The sequence below is a fragment of the Bactrocera tryoni genome, chromosome 1 (assembly GCF_016617805.1).
Source record: "Bactrocera tryoni isolate S06 chromosome 1, CSIRO_BtryS06_freeze2, whole genome shotgun sequence".
Taxonomy (NCBI): domain Eukaryota; kingdom Metazoa; phylum Arthropoda; class Insecta; order Diptera; family Tephritidae; genus Bactrocera; species Bactrocera tryoni.
The window spans coordinates 76333969-76355588 of NC_052499.1; the positions used below are offsets into that span (position 1 = coordinate 76333969).

The following is a 21620-nucleotide window of genomic DNA, read 5'->3' on the forward strand; positions in this document are numbered from 1 at the left end:
CGAAAAACTCACGAAGAATCAATGCAGTAGTCGACGGTGCATTATCCTGGTGCAAAAACCAAAAGTTTTTGGCCCATAATTCCGGACTCTCTTAACAAAAAGCTTCGCGCAAACAACGCAAACCCCCGAAAGAGTATTCCTTGTTGACAGTTTGGTCGGTTGGAATTCGGGGTGCACTACACTTCGATAATCGAAGAAAGCTGTCAACATAACCTTGATTTTGACCTGCTTTGAAGTGGTTTTTTTCAGTTTCGGCTCACCTTTGCCGCGATTTTCGGTCGATTGATCGGGTGTTTCCAAATCATAAGCATAGAACGAATACTCATCGCTAGTAATAATATGTTTTATGACATCCTAGTAGTCTTAAAGCATTGTTTTAAAGCCGTTAACGCCACGCTATTTTTCGAAAAAATTTAGTGATTTTGGAACCAGTTGTGCTTACACTTTTTTTAGACCCAAATGATCTTCCAAATGGTTTTCACTCATCCTTTCGATATTCCAGCGATGCCAGTAAGTTCTCTGACTGTTAATCCTCGATTCTCAAGCACCAATTCCTTTATTTTATTGATGTATTGATCATCAGTTGATTCTTCGTCAACGCGTTCTCGACCTTTTTTGAATAATTTGTACCAATTAAAAACACTTGCTTGCAACAAAAAATTATCACCGAAGGCATTCTCTAACATTCTGAAGGTTGCGACACCAGAAATTTGAATCCGCACACAAAATTTAATGGAACTTCTTTGTTGAATAATTGCTCTCATCGTAAAAATCGCCGAATGTACTTCAGAAAGACAAACATATATTTATTTCTTCCTATGCGTTTTTCAGTAGAAATCATAATTCAACACTAACCTTGAAAACTCAATGCAAAGAATATTTATTAAAAGTTCGCAAATATCAAATAGAGTTATTCCTTCAATGGTAGCCTAATTAGGAAATCCAAAATTTTGCTACTTGAACTTGCACTAAATTCAACTAACTTTTCGGTTTCAATCAAAAGAAATCGAAATAATTGAACTGCTGGCATAGTAAAAATTTACACAAATACAAGGGAGTCGAAAAAACTGGGTCATAACTTTTCATTTCTGAGCTCTGCTTAATTTGAGTTCTCCCTCAACAAATTGTTTGCAAATTTGTTGCCACTCAGCTAATATCCTACACAAACCCCCCGCCATAAACTATAAACTGCTTGGCTGATTTGACTTGTGCTGCTTGTTTACAACATTCAATTTACAATGGCTGCAATCAATTTGCAACAAAACTGTTAACTGCTTACAAGCTCCGCGCATTTTTGTTGCAACGAAGGAGCAGTAAAAAAAGCTAGAAACTTTTTCCGCCACAACGCTTCCCAAAGAAAGAAGCGAAGTTGACGACGAACACGAAAGTGTGTGTTGCAGTGCTCTGCAGTAAGTTTGCTGGATTTGTGCTTGTGTGCAGCGCGCTGGTGAAAACATATTGCCACTGCCACTTTGGATTGTTGCAACTTGATGTAACTGCAAATGATGTTGATGGCTGACGGCGCCTGCTGGGCACTTCAGCTCACTTAGCGCCAAAAGTTCAAATGAGTAAATTCATTTATTGCCAATGGCACAGCAGGGTGGTGCTTGCTGCTGGCTGGTTGAGTGGCTGACTGACCGCTGCCTGTCTAAATGAGCAACGCATGCGCACATTCACCAACTAAACAAACGAAGTTGAAGTCTAACTAAAGCTGTGCGCAGTATCCGCCGGCTTGCATTTTATGTACTTGGATATATATGTATATACCTGCTTATGTACTTACATATTGCTGAGTTAAGTGTAATTGTGGCAGGCGTTTAGCGTTGAACGCTTGTCAGCGAATGCTTCAAGTAGCGGCTGCGCTTGCCAAAAAGCCCGTCAAATGCTTGACATACTTTGAGGCGCTCAAACGCTCATTTAGTTAGCTCACAAAAAAGCTAGTGTTGCCACTGGCTCTTCCTGCTGCAGCTGCAACGGCGACTGCTGCTGACATTGATGCTGTCGTTGAAGTTTCTGCATTTTAGTACAACTCACTACGCTCTAATTCGATAAGTATTCAAGTAGCGAACATTTCCTTGCGTTGTTCGGTCAGCCTGTCCGTGGCAGCTGTTGATCTAAAATGAACTTGCGAGCGCGCTTACTTTCCTAGGTTCCGTACGCTTCGCTTTCCTTCTAAATATTTGTGACTGCATTTCTTCAATAAAATTTCTTTTTTAAATTCTAAATTTTTATTAACTTTAATAAATTCAGGCAAAAAGAACATTTTTTGTTTTATAATGCTCAATCATTGCAATTAATATGCATCAATATTCATTATATACATAAATAAAAAATATATATACATACATTTGTTTGTATGTATGTATGTGCTAATATGATGACATTTCAAATGCTGTTCGAAGTGCCATATTTACTAATGGCTTTTTAATGCCACCTCATCTTCACTTCGTCAGCGCAACACCTCCTCGTTCTCCGTCAGCACTTCTTCATTACGTCACAATTTTTTATTTCATCAAATGCTAAGTGGCAACGATTGCATCACTGACTTCAGCTTATGCCGATAATTTTATGACTTTTTAATTAAGCAGCAATAAGTTTAACACATTGATTTTTGGCGAATAAATGTGCGAAAAATTGTTTAGAACTTTTTAGGTTAAAAGATATTGCCTACTTTTACTGAATATTGCAAAAACAAATATTTTTGAGACGAGAAAATATGAAAAAAATATTTTGTCTTTCTGCGCAATATTTCACCTTTCTACTGTGAGATTTACTTTCTACTAAAACTCAATCAATTTTTAATTTGTATTGTTGAAAGCGTTAGTTAGAATATAGATATAATTTTATTGCCAGTTAACGGCTTTGTAAATAATTTGTATTATTAATTCAATGAATTTTTCTTGTCAACTCATAAATCATATAATATTTTAATATCAAAATTAAAATTAATTAAAACAATGTTTTGTTTCGTTTTTTTTTCAATAAAATAATAAAAAGAATAAGAGCACATTATTTCCAATAATAATTTCCACAGTATTATAATTATTTTTTTAACGGAATGCTCAGAACTTTTCATTTCCCATCGCAATGGAAATGAGCTGAGGATATTCCTAAACCCGAAAAACCTTAACATCTGGTTAATTCTTAGCGACCAATTAGTCTACTGGTAGTTATCTACAAAGTATTCGAAATAATATTTTTACGCAAGCTTTTGCCGATGTAGGAAGACAAACTGCTTGTTCCGAATCAACAGTTTTGCTTCAGAAAATTTCATGGCACATTTGAACAATGGAATAGGGAAGAACGCTTTACAGCTGATGCTATGGAAAATAAGAATTACTGCTCTGCTGTGTTCCTTGATGTCCGTCAGGCATTTTGGGAACAGGCTGCGGGAACTTTTCGAATCGTTCATAGTTTTCAGTGCTAGTAATAATATATAGTTTATAAAGATTTTGCGAAGAAAAAATTATGATTTTAGCATAATTTGAAGAACATTCACAGGCTGAGGAACTTCAACAGAGTGATATATAGAAACTAAAAACATATTCGAAACTTATTTACGCGTTGTTTTGAAACTACTACGTTAGGTGAATTTGAGAAAGTCTACGAATATTTGTGAAGAGGCTGGGATTTCTATACAATTCCGAGAAAATCACCAATTAAAATGTTTCATAAACTTCTTTAAATTTTAGTATGGATACGATCAAGGTCAATTATTTAATATCACGCGCATCTCTAACACAAAAAAAGACACGGTTTAAATGCGCAAAAATATCTTGTTTTTGATTTTAAAATCAATTACACCGAAATTAAAAAACGAAATATATATATGTGTTTTTTTTTATAAAGTGTCGCCGTGTGGGTTTAATAATCATTTAAGCGAAATTTATGGTATCTGCTTCATTATTAACGAAGCAAATCAGTGAAATGCAAACCAATTCCAGTTTACAAGACAATTGTGAGTCAATTGCCCAAATTTATGCATAATTACATTTAATAGAAACGGGTTTAACGCCGTTATTCTAATGGATTTCAATAATTGCTTCTTTTCCAAACATGATTTTAACTTACATAAAAAATTACCGTTAAGCACATTACTAATAATAGCGGTGCAGACACATCTACAGAAAGTGATAGACTTTTTTCTAAATATTGTCTAAAGCAAAATTTCAATTTATTTTGTATTTCTTTCGAAACAAATGCATTCCAACTGGTAGCGATCAGCTGCCAACGCTGTTCTTTGCTACATTTGCTTGTGCTGCTGCTGCAGCTACGGTGGTGACCCTGAAAAATTCAATCATATGCATGAGAGTTTGACACGCACGCAGCAAGTCAAATACTCCAACAATAAAACAACAACAAAGGTAGAGATTTGTGTTCTTTGGAGGCTGCGCTGTTTGCTGCTCTTTGCTTAAAACGCGCTACTAAAGTCGAAGAATTAAAGCAAATATTTGCTAATAAATATATGCGCGTTAGAATCGAGCACAACTTTGCTTTGTTTGGGCTTGGATTAATTTGTGCGTGCGCAGAGCAAATTGCGGCGGACCAAAAGTCATTAAAGAGAGATAAAATTATTACTGTGACCAATGGGCTGCCAATATGCCTCTGTAGTTGTATGTTTGTATGTATGTGTGTCATTGGATCAAGTACTATTGTTGCGCAAGGTCAGTTTAGATTATGGTTTTCGATGCTGGTACAAGAACATGAAAAAGCACATTCGAGTAGGTGAACGAATGTTTCCGCTTTGAGTGGTTATTTGTTGTTCTTTGAAATAAAATAAGGAATTATATACATTGTACTTCTTATATATGTAAGTATTGTATATATGAATATATATACATTAGGGTTGGCCAAAAACCCGAATTTTTTTTCGAAAAATTGGTAGCTAGACACCATTAAGAAGGGCTCTCCAAGTATTATACTTATAAGTTTTTAGAAAAATTTTTATCTAGCTTGCAACTACTTGAAAAAAATATTTTTGTATATTTGTAGAAAGTTGAATGGTCTTCAAAAAAGATCTACAACGATTTTTTGTAAACGTAACCGCGTAAAAGATATAATCGGTTAAAATTTGATTATTTTAAAATAAAGAAAAATTCTTGTGAATTTTAGAATAAAAGAAAAAAAAATTATTATAAATCGAAGTACTCCCACTTTTGTAGAAAAAAACACCACCCACCTTAATATTTAATTTTAAATTTTATCAATCATGTGTCTAAGATATAAGAATCCAAATAAACTGTTAAACATGCGACAGAACCACTTGATTCAGTTAGAAATAGTGACACGGATAGGGAGTCCAAACAATGAGTGACTGCAATTTAAGGGGTTAACAGACTTTTTTCAAAAGTTTTTTTCTCCTATAAAAAATTAAATACTTTATTAGAATTATTATTACCGGTGACCCGTCGGAAGAGAGATGCGGCCGTGTTGGCAGAATAATTCCTTACAGGATCATCTAAAGGGAAAAAAACGTGTTTTAGTTAAAACCTTGACTAAGAACTTGGACGAAGATAAAAACAAGAAACTGAAAATTCGATTTTGCGACAATTTGTAGTTGTACTCGAAAAAAAATCCTGAGTCCAAAGCCTTGAAAATTGTATCTCAAAGACCTGTGCAAAAGATCGGTTGAGTAGTTCTCGAGAAATTTGCCAACCGACTACAAAAAAATAGTTTCGAGAAAAACGCCTTTAAAGTCGGGGCATTTAGCCTAGCTAGCCTCGAGCGCACAAGTTCTCAAGGCTGTATCTCCGAAACTGTTACTCGGATCATATTGAAAATTTAGGACAATATTCCAGAGGAATTTAGAATTTAATAAGACAAAAAAAAAACATTTTTTTAAACCCGTAAACCCACGTAACCTCTTAATCTCTTAATTAATAGTTAGTTTCAAAAAAGTCGTATGAGAAAAAAGTAGACAACAGTAAGCCTTTGCCATTCTAAAAAAAAGTCGAGTGGGTATCTATATCTATGAACATGAGATGAATGGTTTATTCACAGAACTATTTCTTCTTCGGTATATGTTTGGTATATCATGTTATCAACAACAAAGAAGTTCGATTTGAAGCTTTCGCAAGCTTTAATAATGACCTTTTTACAATATTTTTTCTTTAATTTATATAAATCTTATATATTTTTACCACATACTGCCAACAAATTAAAATATGATTTTGTATTACTTTGTTGTTTCTTCTATAAAAAAAAATATAAAACGCGTCCGCTATATTATTGCTTATTACTTCATAACGCCTACTTCTTTCACGGCTTAAAACGCTTTACTTGTTTCACATGCACCGCTACCTAACCTATTCAACGTAAGCGTCAACTTAGATTTGTATGTGCATAAAGAGTGCGTCATCTTTTATATCCGGATATAAACATTAAAATACAACCGAAATGAGGCGCTAAAGAAATTTGTTTTTAGATAGCAGGGTTAAACAAAGAGCCTACTTCGCACTAGTAATCCCAGAGCAGAACTTCATTCGTAATCAATGTAATGCTATTTCGTAACCAAAAAGTAAGCTAATGTATGCACCGAAACCATCATTTCTACCACAAAAATTCTCTGAATGAGACTGATGTCAAAAAGAGCTGACGTCTACGGGTCACACAGATCTCCAGGTTTTACTAACGCTGAGTTCTTTTTGTGGGCTTATTTTAAAAGCAAAATATAGGCTAGTAATCAACAGACTATTAATGAGCTTACTTTTTTTTTGCTCAAACTTTCATGTCCACATAAAGAGTATATCAAAATATATTAAGTTTTTCAATATTTCTATACCCACATAACCGATATCGCACCCTGTATCCTATACGCGTATTTGCATAAATTTACTGTCCCATTTTTTAGTTCAAACTACATACAAAACAAATACTTAGTTTGAAAATTAAAGTACGAAGCCGTGAAAAATCTACAACAACAACACAAAGGCATAAAAACGTATTTGCGAAATTTCGTGTAAACAATAATAAATATGACTTTTTGCGGTTCCCACCGGCCGGCGTGTGAGTATTGAATATCACTTGATGGTTGCTTTGAATGCGAGTTTGTTGCGTAAGTCTTTCGTTTTGTGCTCGACTCATGCACATTATATACAAACAAAGATTACTATATAACATACATACATATGTATTATTATCGATATCGATATTCAAATTAATTATTTCATTGCCTCTAAAAATTTTTTGATATTTTTTTCTGTAAATTAATCACTGACATTTTAATCACTACTTTTACACACACATTTTGCTGCGATTAATTTACAAAACATCAAAAACAAAAAATATTAAAGATAAAACACCCAGCAGACGAAAAAATGCAAAACCAGTATTCGTTGCTGCAGCATTCCTTTCGCTTGCTGTTGCACACGTATTTGATTCGGCGGCGGGCTGCCGACAGTGCACTTGCTCAAGATCGGGTTCAAGACTTTTTGCGTCGCCAACAGCGGCTGCGACTGTAGCCAAGAGTCGGCAGCGAAATTTCAAACTCAGCTTGGATTAAGCGTTCACTGCAAACCGGCCCGCGCACTGCTGCACGTCATCACAGACGGCAGCTTGCTTGAGCAAGTTGCTCTTTCACTGACAGGCGGCCTGTCCGGTGGGTTGGTCCGCCGGCCATAGCGGCGTGTCGTCGTACGAGTGAATGCCTTGACGACTACGAGTATTTTTGTTGATATTTCAAGGTCAAATTCTTTACTTGTCTCGGCTTGTCTTTTACACGTTTGACAGACAGCGGCAAATTTAAGGTGAATAGCTGTTAAATTTTGATTTTTTTTTTGTTGACTTACTAAAATCTGCAATATGTGTAGATAATATTGAGAAAACTTATAACATTTTACCATAAAATTTGCTTATTATACAACACAAATATATTTTCTATTATTCTTTTTTGTCTCAAATGGCTCTTATAGCGCTTACTAATAGCATTTTCTTTTGTGACTTTTATATTGAATTTAAGTTTTTTTATTTTTCGCATTTTCTTTTGTGCCTTTGTATATCGATTTTAAACTTTTTTATTGCCTTAAAAATCAATTTCCGCATTTACTTCCTTCTCCGCTCATTTGTATATATTTTAAACTTCTAAATATATTTTTCATTTCCTCAATTAACCACGCTCCTTTCTTGTTGTTTTCTCTTCTAGATCCCTGCTTATACATTATGCGCTTCGCCAATAAATTGCAGTTCGGCGCCAAAACCCATGAGGTCTCCATGACCGCTTTGCGCATTGTCCAACGCATGAAGAAGGATTCGTTGCACTCGGGTCGCCGACCGACCGGTTTGTGTGGCGCAGGTAGGTTTATGATCGCGATTTTATGCATACTTAACCTATAAGAGTATACATGTATGCAAATATTTGAGTCGCTCATCTATTTATAGCGCAACATGTTGCGTTTAAATTGGATTGCTTTACCGGTTGTTTTGCGGAAGGCCATTAATTGGATTGATAGGACTGTGGGCATATTTTTATATGGTTGCATACCAACACATAGATATATGTATATATACATATGTACATACATATACACATTTTGCAGTATACGTTTCCCAGTTCCTTGGTATCCATAGCAATTTTAAATTTCTTCTAAGAAATATAAAAAAGAAAACGCAAAAGAAATTCTTTTGACAAATACAAAAGTTTGTATTCGGCATAAAGACAAAAAGCCGCGAATCATTATAACGGCTGATCCCAGTAAAAGTACTCTTTTTAATAGCCTTTTTTTGAGAGATCACGCGTGAGTTGTGTCAAGCTGTCATGTTATTTTGGTTCAGTATTGTTTGGCGTTTCATCAAGGACTTTTGCCTGAAGAACGTTTAAAAATCGTTCAACATTATTACGAAAATTCACGTCCAAATCATGGTCAACATAATCAGTGAAATATAGCAGCCGTAGTTGAGAGTGTACACGAAGACCGTGGAGAGTCGATTCGGCGCCTATTATAGCAACTCGGACTGACGTATGAAACGACCTGGAGCATTTTATGTCGAGATCTTATATTGAAAGCGTACAAAAACATTTTGGAGCCAAATTTTGTTCAGTGATGAATTTATGGCTTATTATGTAAACAAGTAAAATTGCGCCATTTGGGGCGAAGAGCCTGAAAAGATTCAATAGCTGCCATTTTATCCAGGAAAAACAACGGTTTTGTGGAATCATCGATCCATATTTCTTGAAAAATGATATCGGTGAAAACGTAACCAACTATTTGATACCTGAAATTGAAGCTCGTGATCTCGGCGACGCGTTACTTTGGTTTGAACAAAAGGGCCCCACTTCCCACACATGGCATAAATCAATAGATTTAGTGAGAGAACTCTTCGGTGAGCAGATAAAAATCACGTTTTGAGCCCGTCGATTGGCGCCTAAGATCATACGATATCACACTGTTAGACTTTTTCTTGTGAGTATCGGTAAAGTGATCATTTTCAGAAGACACAACTCAAAAATTTTCAAAATCAAACTTTTCAATATATCAATACGTTATACATATACTTATCTACCTGCCCAAGAAATTTTATTGTCATGACTTTTATACATTTTTTGTTTTCTTGCTAGCATCTTTATTTCATCCATGTTTGTTCACATTCATCGATTTCTTTTTGTAAGTATCTATATTCAACGTAGTTTATTGGCGGCCTCTCTCAGACTTCCATGGGTGTTCCAATCCAGTGCCTGTAGTTCAGTTGACGCGTCAACTTCATTGATTATGATGTTTCTAGCTTTGGAATAAAATACCGCTTTTATTATGCTTTCGTGTATTGGTTCTCATGTGTTAAGCGACTTGCCGGCGTTTCTACTCAGACGAAACAATCGTTATAGGTATCGATTGGCATTGATTCTCTTGTCGCTTTTATTATATGTACGTTCGGTGTTCTTGGTAAAAGTTCATAATACTTATAAAGGAAAATCAGTGTCAATGTTAAACTAATTTGTTTTCCTAAACATGTATGGGGTTGAAAAAGTACAATGATGAAAAATAAACCCGAGTTAGAAGGTTTTCAAAGCTCTTCAAAACTTCTACGTATTCCTGTTGTCTTATTTTTAATTAGTAATAAATATGTATATTGATTATTATCATTCCAACCAGATATAATAACCAATATACATATAACCATTCTATAACCCAAACTCAAATTTTGTTTCAACATGAGTTGTTTTTATTATAACGTTTTTCCTTCGCCTTTAAACTTATGAAAAGTGATGTTACGTTATTTTGCATTTTAGGTGAGGATATACTTACATATACATATACATATGGGAAATTTTCTCAAAAAAATGCCAAAACCATTCAAATATGTTTTTTAGTTTTATCTACCTATTATTTTGTAGTAGCAAATATACATATATGTAAATATTACATTTTGCCGAAAATATGTCTGTGTGAACAAAAACTCATAAATTGGACACACATTCATACCAAATACTTATAAGTAGTTCACGAGTTTGCAGTTCTATAAATTTGAAATTGTTTAGGCAAAATGAAAATGACAAGAAAAATGACTAAATATGACTCATCACTCCGCGTTCTTAACAAATAGAATTGCCTATGCAGACATGTGCCCGGGTAGCTCAGTCGGTAGAGCATTGGACTTTTAATCCAAGGGTCCAGGGTTCAAGTCCCTGCTCGGGCGATAACAAATTTTTTATTAATTGAATATAAGATGAAGAAGAAGAAATAATTGAAATAGGCATATTGAAAATGAATGTTAATTAAAAGTAAAGAATCTGTAGGAAATTTATGAGTAAAAAGTAAAACTTATGCATTCCTTATGCTTCCTTGTATGAAGACTAAAGTAATTATCTAAAAGAGCACTAAATAAACATCTTTCAACAATCAATCACTAAACTATTTCATTACGTTTAATTGTAGCTCTGCTGATCGCCGCACGCATGCACGAGTTCAGCCGCACGATCCTCGACATTGTGGGCATCGTGAAAATACACGAGTCTACAGTGCGCAAGCGCTTAATTGAATTCGCGGACACACCCTCCAGCGCACTCACTTTGGATGAATTCATGTCTGTCGATCTGGAAGCGGAACAAGATCCACCCGCTTTCAAGGCGGCACGGAAAAAGGATCGCGATCGCATTAAAGATGTGAGTTTTATTTAAAGTTATGATTTCGTACATTGAGCATTTGTGGTTCCCGTTATGAATCTAATTTTCCTAAATGATCGTGTCACTTAAGAATAAACTTAAAAGCATTACCTGACATTGATGTGTCATATTGGACAAAGTGTTTGTAAGTGCCCGGCTAGCTCAGTCGGTAGAGCATGAGACTCTTAATCTCAGGGTCGTGGGTTCGAGCCCCACGTTGGGCGAAATATATTTTTTGATTAATTTCTCTAAATTTTAATATTTTTTTTCTAATTTACTCACTATTTCTAGTATAAATATATTCCAATATAAATTGCTCTTACTAATAAAACTTATATCCTTCACAGATTGGCGAACATGAGTTATCCAAATTGCAAAAGGAAATAGATACACATCTCGAAAAGGATCTTAAGCGCATACAAAAGAACACCATCAAACGTCTGACTGGTGGTCTTGGCGACATAGGAACCGACACCAATTTCGAAGAAGTCGAATCGGCGAACTTCATTGAAGAGTCCAATCTCGAGGCCATCAAAGAATGCCTCGCTGATACCCCCGATGTTATGGGACCACAAAAAACAAAGAAAATTGTGCTAAGCGGTCTTAAGCCGGACATCGAGTCTATGTGCCGTCCAGCACCGAGCGAACTGCTGGAAGTGGAAAAGGCCAAAGAGAATGATGTAATGGAGGACTTAGACCTGGAAGGACTAGACGACGAGGAAATCAACAATTACATACTCACGCACGAAGAGGCGGAGTACAAAAACAACATGTGGAATGCATTAAATGCCGAGTATTTGAAAGAAATGCGCGAAAAGGAGGAGCGTCTGGCCAAAGAACGCGAAGAGGGTAAGCCGGAGAAGAAAAAGCGACGGCCACGCCGTAAACCGATCGGTCCCTCAACTAGCGCAGGGGAGGCTATCGAGAAAATGCTGCAGGAAAAGAAGATCTCAAGCAAAATCAATTATGATATTTTGCGTACGCTGACGGAAGGTAGCGTAACTGCTGCCAGCACGACAGCCGCAGAGGTTGCGGCAAACGAAGCTTTGGACGTGAAAAATGTGCCAATCATTGAAACGGGGCCGATTAAGCAGAAAAATAGGTGGGTTCTGAACTTTTAATGTAATTTTGCAATTGCAAATTTTTAATTATTTTTCTTCAGTCGCGCAAAACCAGCTTACACAATTGGTGGACCGGCAGCCAAAGTGCCTAAATTAGAGATGGGTCTGCCCGTGGCAGAAGAAGTGGCGACACCAACGAAGCAGGAGCCGGTGGTTGTCGAGAATGGTGAGCAATTGGCCATTACTTGAATTTTCATGTATTAATAACGGTTAATTTTTTACGCAGATGACTTGGATGAGTTCGTCGATGATGCTGACGCCGACGGCGATGCTGAGGTGGAGCCGGAACCGGAACGTGAATATTCCTCGCTGAAGGATATGCTGAACGATGGCGAAGAAGACGATTACTATGGCTATGACGACTATTGACTGCCATTTGGGCATATTTGCTTCCTATTAGAAGGCTATGGAGTAACATATATTATACGGGCGAATATGGAAGCTAACTCACTTATATACTAGAAATATTTATATACAATTAGCTATTATTGCCTAGAAATTTTCTTAATATGATCACGTGACGTGAAAAAAATTATCTGGGGATCCCTCATGTATTCTGCATTTGACTTACTTTAAAGCGCAGCAGTATCTAGTATAAATATTAATATGGACGCCACAAACAAGTGCATTTTCAAATAAATATGCTAATATTTAATTACAAACAAAAAAATATAAAATTTTTCTTATAATAACATAGTCACAAGGACCCTGTGATATGCATTTTGGGAGCGCCTAAAAGTATGTTACTTTTAACAACTCTCAATCATTGCTGCGCACAAGAATGCATTGCTAGTGCCATTGGGAACTTCCCAGGCGCGCATTAAGCGCAGCGTGTGTAGGTTGCAGGTGAGGTGTTTGTTATTAATTGTGCATTTCTGCACGCCTGGTGTCACAATATAGAATTTTAGCCGAACGCGAGATTTGCCTTTCAACAAGTTTTTTCTCTGCCATACGGCATTTTGGTAAATAAGGTAATCAAAGAGAAAGTAATTATAACATAAAATTTTGTTTAAAATATTGTTTTTTTTTAATAATTTTGTGTTAAATATTTTTTTTATAATTTCGTTTAAAATATAATTTTTTTTTGATAATTTTGTTTAAAATTTTTTTGGATAATTTTGTTTGTATCATTTTTCTTAAAATTAATTTAAACATAAAAAATTTAATTATTTTTATTTAAGTTTATTTGGAAAGCAAATAATGATTTTATATGCTAATCGTATATTTATCTTAATAATTTATTATAAATTATATTAGTTTTTTAATTTATTTAGTTCAGTTTGGCAGTTTTATTATGAATCTAGAATAAAAATAAAGAAATTAAAAACTTTTCATGGGAATCAGCGCAGCGTGTCGACTATATAATCAAATAAATTTCTTTGAAATAAACTTGAATGTAAACAGCACTTTCATCATCTTTCACCATTTTATGATTTAGTCACCATTTCCATTTTCTATATGGTAAAAAACTTAACAGACCATATATACCATGAAAAACTTCACTAAATGCGTTTTTACTCAACACCTTTTTATTTAAATAAATCTTTGAATTCATTGACAGCTGCATTTACATCTCTCTTTTCACTATCTGGATCACCGAGCAGCCTACAGTTCTCGAGATTCACACCATTTTCCAATAATAAAGCGATTAGTCGCGTTACGTGCAGCACATTGCCGCTCACTATATGTGGAAAAGTATAGCCTTTATTTTCACGAATACAAAACATTATACGTTTCGACACGAAATCACCATAGTTGCTAACATTTCCCACACATATGTAACGTTGTTCTGCCGGTGAGTATATTTGTATGCTTGCGCGTAGGCATTCGGCATTAGTTAACGCACTCGCGTCCTCATAGATAACACGAAAATGCACACCCAATTCTTTGTAGAAATCTACGGCTAAATTTAAGATCTTATCCATTTGCTCCTCTGCCTCGTCTGCACTTTTGGTGGCAACAAACGTTTGCACAGCATTTGTTTGTGTGGCAGTGAAAAGATTTTCAACTTGCCCTTCTTTATTTGCTACTTTCACGTAACTTCTACCGGGAGCCACCATAGGTATAGGTAAGGATTTAGGAAAAACCACCAGACGCGCAAAAGCTGCTAAGAAACCTTCAAAAGTTGCACCACCGGTTAAATATGCACGGTTAACTTCACTGATTAAATCCTCCTCTTTCACCAAGTGATATTTTTCCAAAGGTGTTGCACTCGCCTCTAAAAGCACCAGACGCGCAAAGTCCGGGTTAGCCATTTGTAAGAAACCACCTTTTTTCACGTAATAATTCGTCAACGCTTGCATGCTGTATACATCGAATTCTGCTAGTGTGCCTAACATATAGTAGCGATTATTGTTGAAGAAACGTATGAGTTCTTTATTGGCCAAATGCGTGGGGCGCTGCTCTTCACACCGTGGAGTTGGACTGCGGTAAAGCAACTTCTCAACATTGCCTTGTGGACATCGCGGGTGCAAATGGTTTGGCAAATTTAGAAATGAGTGTACAAAGTCTTCTTCAATTGGATAATTTTCTGCCTTAAGTGACTTCAAAGCATTACGCAAACTCACTCCCTTCTCCTTCAATTGCTCGATTTCTTTTGTGGCCGTGTCCAGCTGAAAAAAAAAATTAAAATAAATATATATTTTAATGAATTTGCGCACACTTTCATACCGCTTTCCACATACTTTATTTAGCTCCTTCAGTTTTTTCGATACTGACTCACGTTCTTCCTCCACTTGCTTTATTTGTTTTTTCATACTTTGAAATTTCGCATATTTTGTCTTTAATTCATCTAGATTTATCTGCAATTTACGTGCTTTTATGCTTTCTTCCAATGGTTCTTGTTGGTTGAGTGTCGCCTCAAAATCCATGTACGGCTGAAGTGGTGCATAGTTCTTTTTCGCCTTATCACCGGTTATATAGAGCGCAGAAATGCTTCGCTTAATTGGCAGCTGTTGAGCATTTTTTAACAAATATTTCGTAGTATATCTAAGCAAATGCACCATTGTCTTATTATTTGTGTGTGACTATAAAATTCACATTTACTTTTATACAATAAACATAAGTATTATGTTTTTTGTCAACTAAAATGAAATGCTCGTGTTTGCAGGATACGCAATGAGAACAGCTGATTATTGTTTACGCAATTCTGAAATGCCGTGTTGCCAGATGGTGTTACTGAAAAATAAAAACAAATATTTTGGACAATATTGTATTAAGCTTTGTTAATATTAGGTTTATTTTGTGAATATGAAGTAATATTAATGATTTATTAGTAATTTCGAAAAGTTTTGAATTTAAAAATTAATAAAGAATACAAATACAAAAAGAATAATCATAATAATATACAATCAAATTTACCAGATTTACCTGCTAATTGAATATTCCAAGTGTAGCCAGGTCCTTCTCCACCTGGTTTTTCCAACGGAGTAGAGGTTTTTCTCTTCTTCTGCTTCCCCCGGCGGGTACTACGTCCATTACTCTCAGAGCTGAAGTGTTTTTTATCCATTTAGACGACATGACCTAGCCATGTAGTAGCCACTGTCTCCTAATTCCCCGAACTATGTCAATATCGTCGTGGGAGATGGAGCCATGTGTAGAAGTGTACGAAAAGAGGAAAGTTCTCGGAGGGTTGTGCGCTGGGTTTGAGACCCGCCACGTATAAAACGCCCCGACTGAAAAGAAGAAAACAGATTTCGTATACATACATACATATCTGGTAAATAATACTTATGGCGTGTCTATATCGCCGCAATAATTGAGACAATATTCGTGGGTATAACAGAGCATCAAGTGAATTGAAATAAAACTGGTAATTCAGGAACTAATTATACCTCTTACTAATTATTTATTAATTAATCTTATTTTTGCATAGATTTTTTTAATCATTTTCAGGAAATCAGTTGTACTTCTTAGCTCATATTCCATTCAAAGCGAATGAAAAACCAGCAGGGTTGAAGTGGTTACTAATTTAGTGTAACTTTTGATGGAGATATTTAAAATTTTGCAAGTTTAAATTATCTTATAAATGCTTGTTGCTATTGCTACATATCTACAACTACATATTATGTCATTTTATTTATTCTTGATATTTATATATAAACATATATATAATATTCAGGTTTTCATTACTTTATTTTCACGTGTTTATATATAATATTTTGAGGTTAACTTCTTAGTCGATATGGCAGCACAATGCTGATCTATAAATGGAAGTGATCAACAAAATTAAATTGAGATTATTAACTTGCTTCTCGCTCAGTGGGATTTGAATTAATGGATTTGACACAATCAACTCAACTGCCCGGCTAGCTCAGTCGGTAGAGCATGAGACTCTTAATCTCAGGGTCGTGGGTTCGAGCCCCACGTTGGGCGCAAAATAATATTTTTCTTTTATTGAATAATACATATTATTATGTAGGTAAAAAGTTTAAGTTTATAAAATTTGCTTCGTTTACTGAGCTCATATTTTTTTAATGTTTAAAATACACAACTATTTCAATATCGCTTGATTGATTGTTGTTTCTTGCTATGTATATACATATGTACAAATATAGTATCTCGTTTACATGACAGACACTCAACGTGCCTTTCTTTCTTCTGTAGTTAACACGAGATGATGGCAGTCAGGCCTTGACAAATAGAGATACCTATAGGTTTTCTTCAAAAAGTTTACGGATATTTTTATAATGATTTTTCATGAAAGAACTACGTTCAGAAACTTAACATTGCCTGTCAAGAGACGACCGTTCAAAGAACAAAATTTTTATTGTTGTTGGATTGGCTCGAACTGAGGCTCTGTTCAGTGTTAAAACAAAAAGTACTCTGTAAATGTGTAATATGTGTTGAATAGTTAAATTGCAACTCTTTTTGCCGCTCCAATAACAACAACAACAATGTCAGCAGACTCTTAATTCCAGTCTGGCCACACTGATTTACCGCTATTCGATTTACTTTTACTCAATCAGATTTGAATAATTTTATTTTTCCTGCGCTTTATGTAATTTTGTATCATTCGCCGCCCATTTGATTTTTGTCCTCTATCGACTACTTATGTATGTATGTACATATGTATGTACTTGTATATTGGTTGTTGTATTTCTGACAATATATTTACATACACTTTTTGTATAAGTATACTGGTATGAACATTTCCTGTGCGGCTGAGAACATGGGTTAATGTGATTTACTTTTGCACTTTTATACTAAAATTCGAATAATAATAACATTTCTGATATATATTTCTACATTACACTGGTCTACAGTGGTTTTGTTGCCCAGATATAATATCGATATTGGATATATATATGTATGTATTTGTGTTCACAACTCACGAAAACAATGATTTTTATAAGATATGCTCTCATTTATTTCTAAATCTTTAAAAAATGATTCATTAAAGTAAATAGAGAAAAAGGTATCGAAAACATATGTTAATTTTATATATAATAATTTTTAAGCTGGAAGTCTCTTTAACTCTTAAGAACTAGCAGTGCTCTTTCATTATCTGACGATTCCATCAATATTTATATATTTCTTCCTTCACTTTAAGATTCTGGAAAAACCGCTCTTTCTGTTCCTCACTGTAGTTTCCAAAATTATCCGAAAACTTATTCACAATTTCTTCATAATTTTGTATTTTATGGAAATAGAAAATATCCCACCCACACAAAATGTTTTCTAATCTTCAGTTTTCCGAACAATCATAATCTTGATAACATCTGTATCTTTCAATAATTGCCGCATTTGAGAATTATTAGCATTCCAACTTTCAACTCTTCCATACTATGCTTTGGAAATATATTATAAATGTAATTAAAACAGAATCCTTCCATGTCCGCCGCTTTGAAAAATTGATTTATAATACCTGACTTGATCACGCATTAAATAACATTTAATAACTTTGGCGTAGATATTTCACGCTGCCATTCACTTCCACTGGTAGACTGTGCCAATTTCTGGGAATTTGATCACATCTGATTTTGGGGGCATGCCCATAACTATTTTTTTGGAGTAAAACAGGACATTTTATAGACTTTAAGTCTAGATATCTCCAAGTATGATTTTAATTAAAACCTACCGAATATTTTTTCGCGTATTATCGGTATGGAGCCTAAGCGTGGCCATCATATTATGCTTGTAAGTGCGAAAAAAATACGCAGAACCTTAATAATGACTGGAAAAATAAATTTTATAATTAACTCGGCGATAATCGAATAAAACATAAGATTGTATATCTTATATAATAAAAGCGAGAGCAATTTCATAATTTTATGCATAAATTCTTAATCTAGACACTTGAAACCATCAAAATTTGCATTCAAAAAACAACAAAAATATGTTTTAGAGTATATAAGTAGTACAGTTGCAATCAAAATTAAGCGAACATTTGTATAGAAAAAGTTGGCTATATTTCTAAATTACAAATATTTCAAATATTTTAATTCCTACATACTCCGAGGCATTCTCTTTTATTCGGTTATTTGTGGTTAGCAATCTCGTGTTTGCATGGTATTGACTAACAATTTTGGCTTTATGGATAGGAGCGATGTTCTGTTGAAGGATAAAATCCTCCACAATCAATCGTCTGTCTTCAGGTATGATGACTTCTTTCATTAAATTGAGATACACTTCAGTATGAATTTTGCCTTCAAGTACCACTGTTTTGACTACCCCTTCAGCAGAAATGCAGCCCTATACCATGACGCCTCTATTGTCTTCTTTAAGTGTAGGTTTTAAGTACATACTTGAATGTCAATGCTTCGCTTTTTTTACGTCACACAGACATTTTTTCACCACTAAACTTCATCCTTATCATTAATACGTCCGATCAAAAATTTTTTGGTTTCAAGACATAGTCTACATAAAATTTCATACGTTTTATCAAGTTGACCTTGTTTATATTTAGAAGGAATCTTCCATGGGACCATGGATCCTCTTCGTATAAGCGTCTATTAAATCAGGCAAAGACCTTCCACAGTGCGGTAGAACACCTATTCGATTTAGAAATATTTTTAATCCTGAAATCAACACGTTTTGATGTGATTCTAGAAATTCCTTCGAGCAATTTGATTCTAATTCATGAATAGTTTTTGCTATTGAGCATATAGTTTCACTATTTTTTCATCAAATTAACAATTACAGTGCGTTCTGTCGTACTTTAACATTGTAATTTTTGCACTTGATATAAAAAAATGGCTTATTAAAATTTATTTTTCTTACGAGAAATAAATTTTGTACCTTCAGTAAACGCTATTTTGTTCAATATTTCGAATTTCGACTGATTTTACACAATTTAAATTGGAAAAATATTGCTTGTTCACTTATTTATGATACATCAATTTTTCCCTTTGTTGACTTATGCATGGATAACTCGCACTTAAATGAATTCAAGTGGCAAAATACAACATGCTTTAGTTAGCTGGAATTTAAAGTATGTAGCTATAAATCAAATAGTTGCCATTATTATCGCTTATTTTGATTGCAACTGTATGTTCGTACATGTATGAACATAGGACCTTTAAAAAAGCTAGTGACGGCAGGAATATAGTATTTCTGTGATCCGTCAGTAGGATATAACATGCGATATTTGATAAAATTAGTTCACATATCTCTTACATTTGTGTAATCAGGGTGTTGATATTGTAAATGGATGAAATTTGTGCTTTGCAACGTCCAAAAAGCGACGTATCAAAAAATAACTTTGGTGATAATAATGAGTCATGAAATTTAGTCGCAAAACTTATATTGATAGAGTTTGAAAGAAGTGAGCCGAACTTAGTGTGCTCATACTTAAAACTCCAATTTCACAATTCAAAGACATTAAAGATGTAATAACACCTTGAAAACGATACTAAAGTGTTAATTCTGTATCAATAAGTTTTGCTAAAGATTCTAAAATAAATTCTCGCCATTATTTAAAAAATCTCTACCGAAAAACTATTTAATATTTTCTGAAATATTTTTTAAAGAAAAAAATTACTACTTATAATTTATATAATGCAATTTTTGATTTATGGTTCATTTTAATTACGTTTAATAATTTGCAATTCATGCTTTTCTAACTATACAACTTTACCCATAACCGCAGCAACGTTGGCGCCTATGAGCGACCATACCGTAAATATAATATCAGAATTAAATAGCTGCAAAATCATTTAATATGAAAACTGGCATTGTAATGCAATAAAAGCTACCCAATAGGAAAATGTGTGGCTCTTGATATCAACAAAGTTTATTTAAGTTATTTGAAGTATTTAAATAAGCAATTTACTAACTGATCAAATTTAAACCGGACTGAAACAAATTTTTTTCGTATTTTAATACGATAAATAGATGAAGATTGCACCGGGAACTTAGGTATATTCTGGCCTCGTATTTTAATACAATTATTTATAATCGCCTAGGTATCTGAGCCAGTAAGTCTCGAATGGGATGTTCTTAAGCGAGTTTTAATTTTTTCGGTATCGAACCACTTTTGGAGCGCCATTTGTTAGATTGTTGGACAGTTTCACAGTTCTTTTGCCCTCTGGTGCCCATAAACTGAATTTGGCTGTAGCCGACTCGACCAAATGCTATCCTGCATTAATTTGTTTTGCTGGCGTTCAAACATTTTTCAACGTTTTCAGTATTAGTACACAATGTTTTAATATTCTGAAATCCAAAATATCCAATTCATTTCACTATCTTTCTAGTAAAAAGTGTGAGTCAAGCCACTTGCAAAAAATCTTCTCATATTGATAAATACTTTGAAAGGAGTTGAAAAACTTATTTTTACGGCAGAAACTAATCGGGATATTGATGGCATTTTGAAATATCTGAGTAAATTTAAATGCGTATTGATGGCCTCCATATTATATAAAATCCATTAATCAATCAATGAAAGAAACTTGATTGTAAAAAAGGTCAATGCGACCATCGACCATGACCTACATGAAGAATTTTATTCGATCATGCTCGTCACAGGCGATAATTTCAGGGCTTTCTACACTGTTCCTAGAGAATTAGCCAAGAAGTTGGAATTCCTATCAGCGATGCAAACACTGCCGCCAAAGCGCGAAAAGCTCACTTCAAATTCATAATAAATGAAGACTTTTGGATATTAAGTTGTTCCAAAACTTTATCAAGATAGTCAAGAGACTTCTAAAGAACCGTTTTTTCATTAATTAGATCTATAAATAAATGTTTAATGCTTGTCTTTTAAATAACTGTCACGTCTAGCTATCCCTATATTCACACATTCCGGCATAATATAAAAAAATATTTTTGACCATATCTATATCTAAGCATGAAATAATTTATATATTATAGTATTGAAAGTAAAAAAATTGCATTGCCTACACTTAGGCGCATCAAGACTCAAAATTCCATAATATTTTTCTCACTATCTTTCTTTTACCAAATTA

The 21620-nt window shown here is 34.4% G+C and overlaps 2 protein-coding genes and 3 non-coding genes across 5 annotated transcripts in view; 4 read left to right on the forward strand and 1 right to left on the reverse strand.

Annotated features, from left to right (window-relative positions):
- Nucleotides 1-12824, forward strand: part of LOC120767607 (transcription factor IIIB 90 kDa subunit) — a 40834-nt gene extending 28010 nt beyond the window's left edge. The window contains exons 3-7 of the mRNA XM_040093760.1: nt 8141-8290; nt 10869-11095; nt 11443-12197; nt 12258-12382; nt 12443-12824. Coding sequence (XP_039949694.1) covers nt 8141-8290; nt 10869-11095; nt 11443-12197; nt 12258-12382; nt 12443-12585 — 1400 coding nt within the window. The 3' untranslated portion in view covers nt 12586-12824. The remainder of the gene's footprint in view (nt 1-8140; nt 8291-10868; nt 11096-11442; nt 12198-12257; nt 12383-12442) is intronic.
- Trnak-uuu lies at nt 10557-10629 on the forward strand. The gene has a single exon. It is a non-coding gene; the product is annotated as a tRNA-Lys (tRNA).
- Nucleotides 11247-11319, forward strand: Trnak-cuu. The gene has a single exon. It is a non-coding gene; the product is annotated as a tRNA-Lys (tRNA).
- Nucleotides 12825-13723: 899 nt separating the features above from the next.
- Nucleotides 13724-15335, reverse strand: LOC120766591 (serine--tRNA synthetase-like protein Slimp). The gene is made up of 2 exons (XM_040092195.1): nt 14901-15335; nt 13724-14828 (listed from the first exon to the last, which is right to left on the reverse strand). Exons 1-2 carry the CDS (start codon nt 15219-15221, stop codon nt 13746-13748), a joined length of 1404 nt encoding a protein of 467 aa, XP_039948129.1. The 5' UTR covers nt 15222-15335; the 3' UTR covers nt 13724-13745.
- Nucleotides 15336-16517: 1182 nt separating this feature from the next.
- On the forward strand, nt 16518-16590 carry Trnak-cuu. The gene has a single exon. It is a non-coding gene; the product is annotated as a tRNA-Lys (tRNA).
- The last annotated feature ends 5030 nt before the right edge of the window (nt 16591-21620 follow it).

Bases quoted from the DNA above. Each gene is read 5' to 3' on its own strand.
- LOC120766591 (XM_040092195.1), bottom strand. From the start codon at position 15,221: ATGGTGCATTTGCTTAGATATACTACGAAATATTTGTTAAAAAATGCT. The intron at 14,829-14,900 runs GTATGTGGAAAG...TTTTTTTTTCAG, and splicing joins AACTGAAGGAGCTAAATAAA to CTGGACACGGCCACAAAAGA.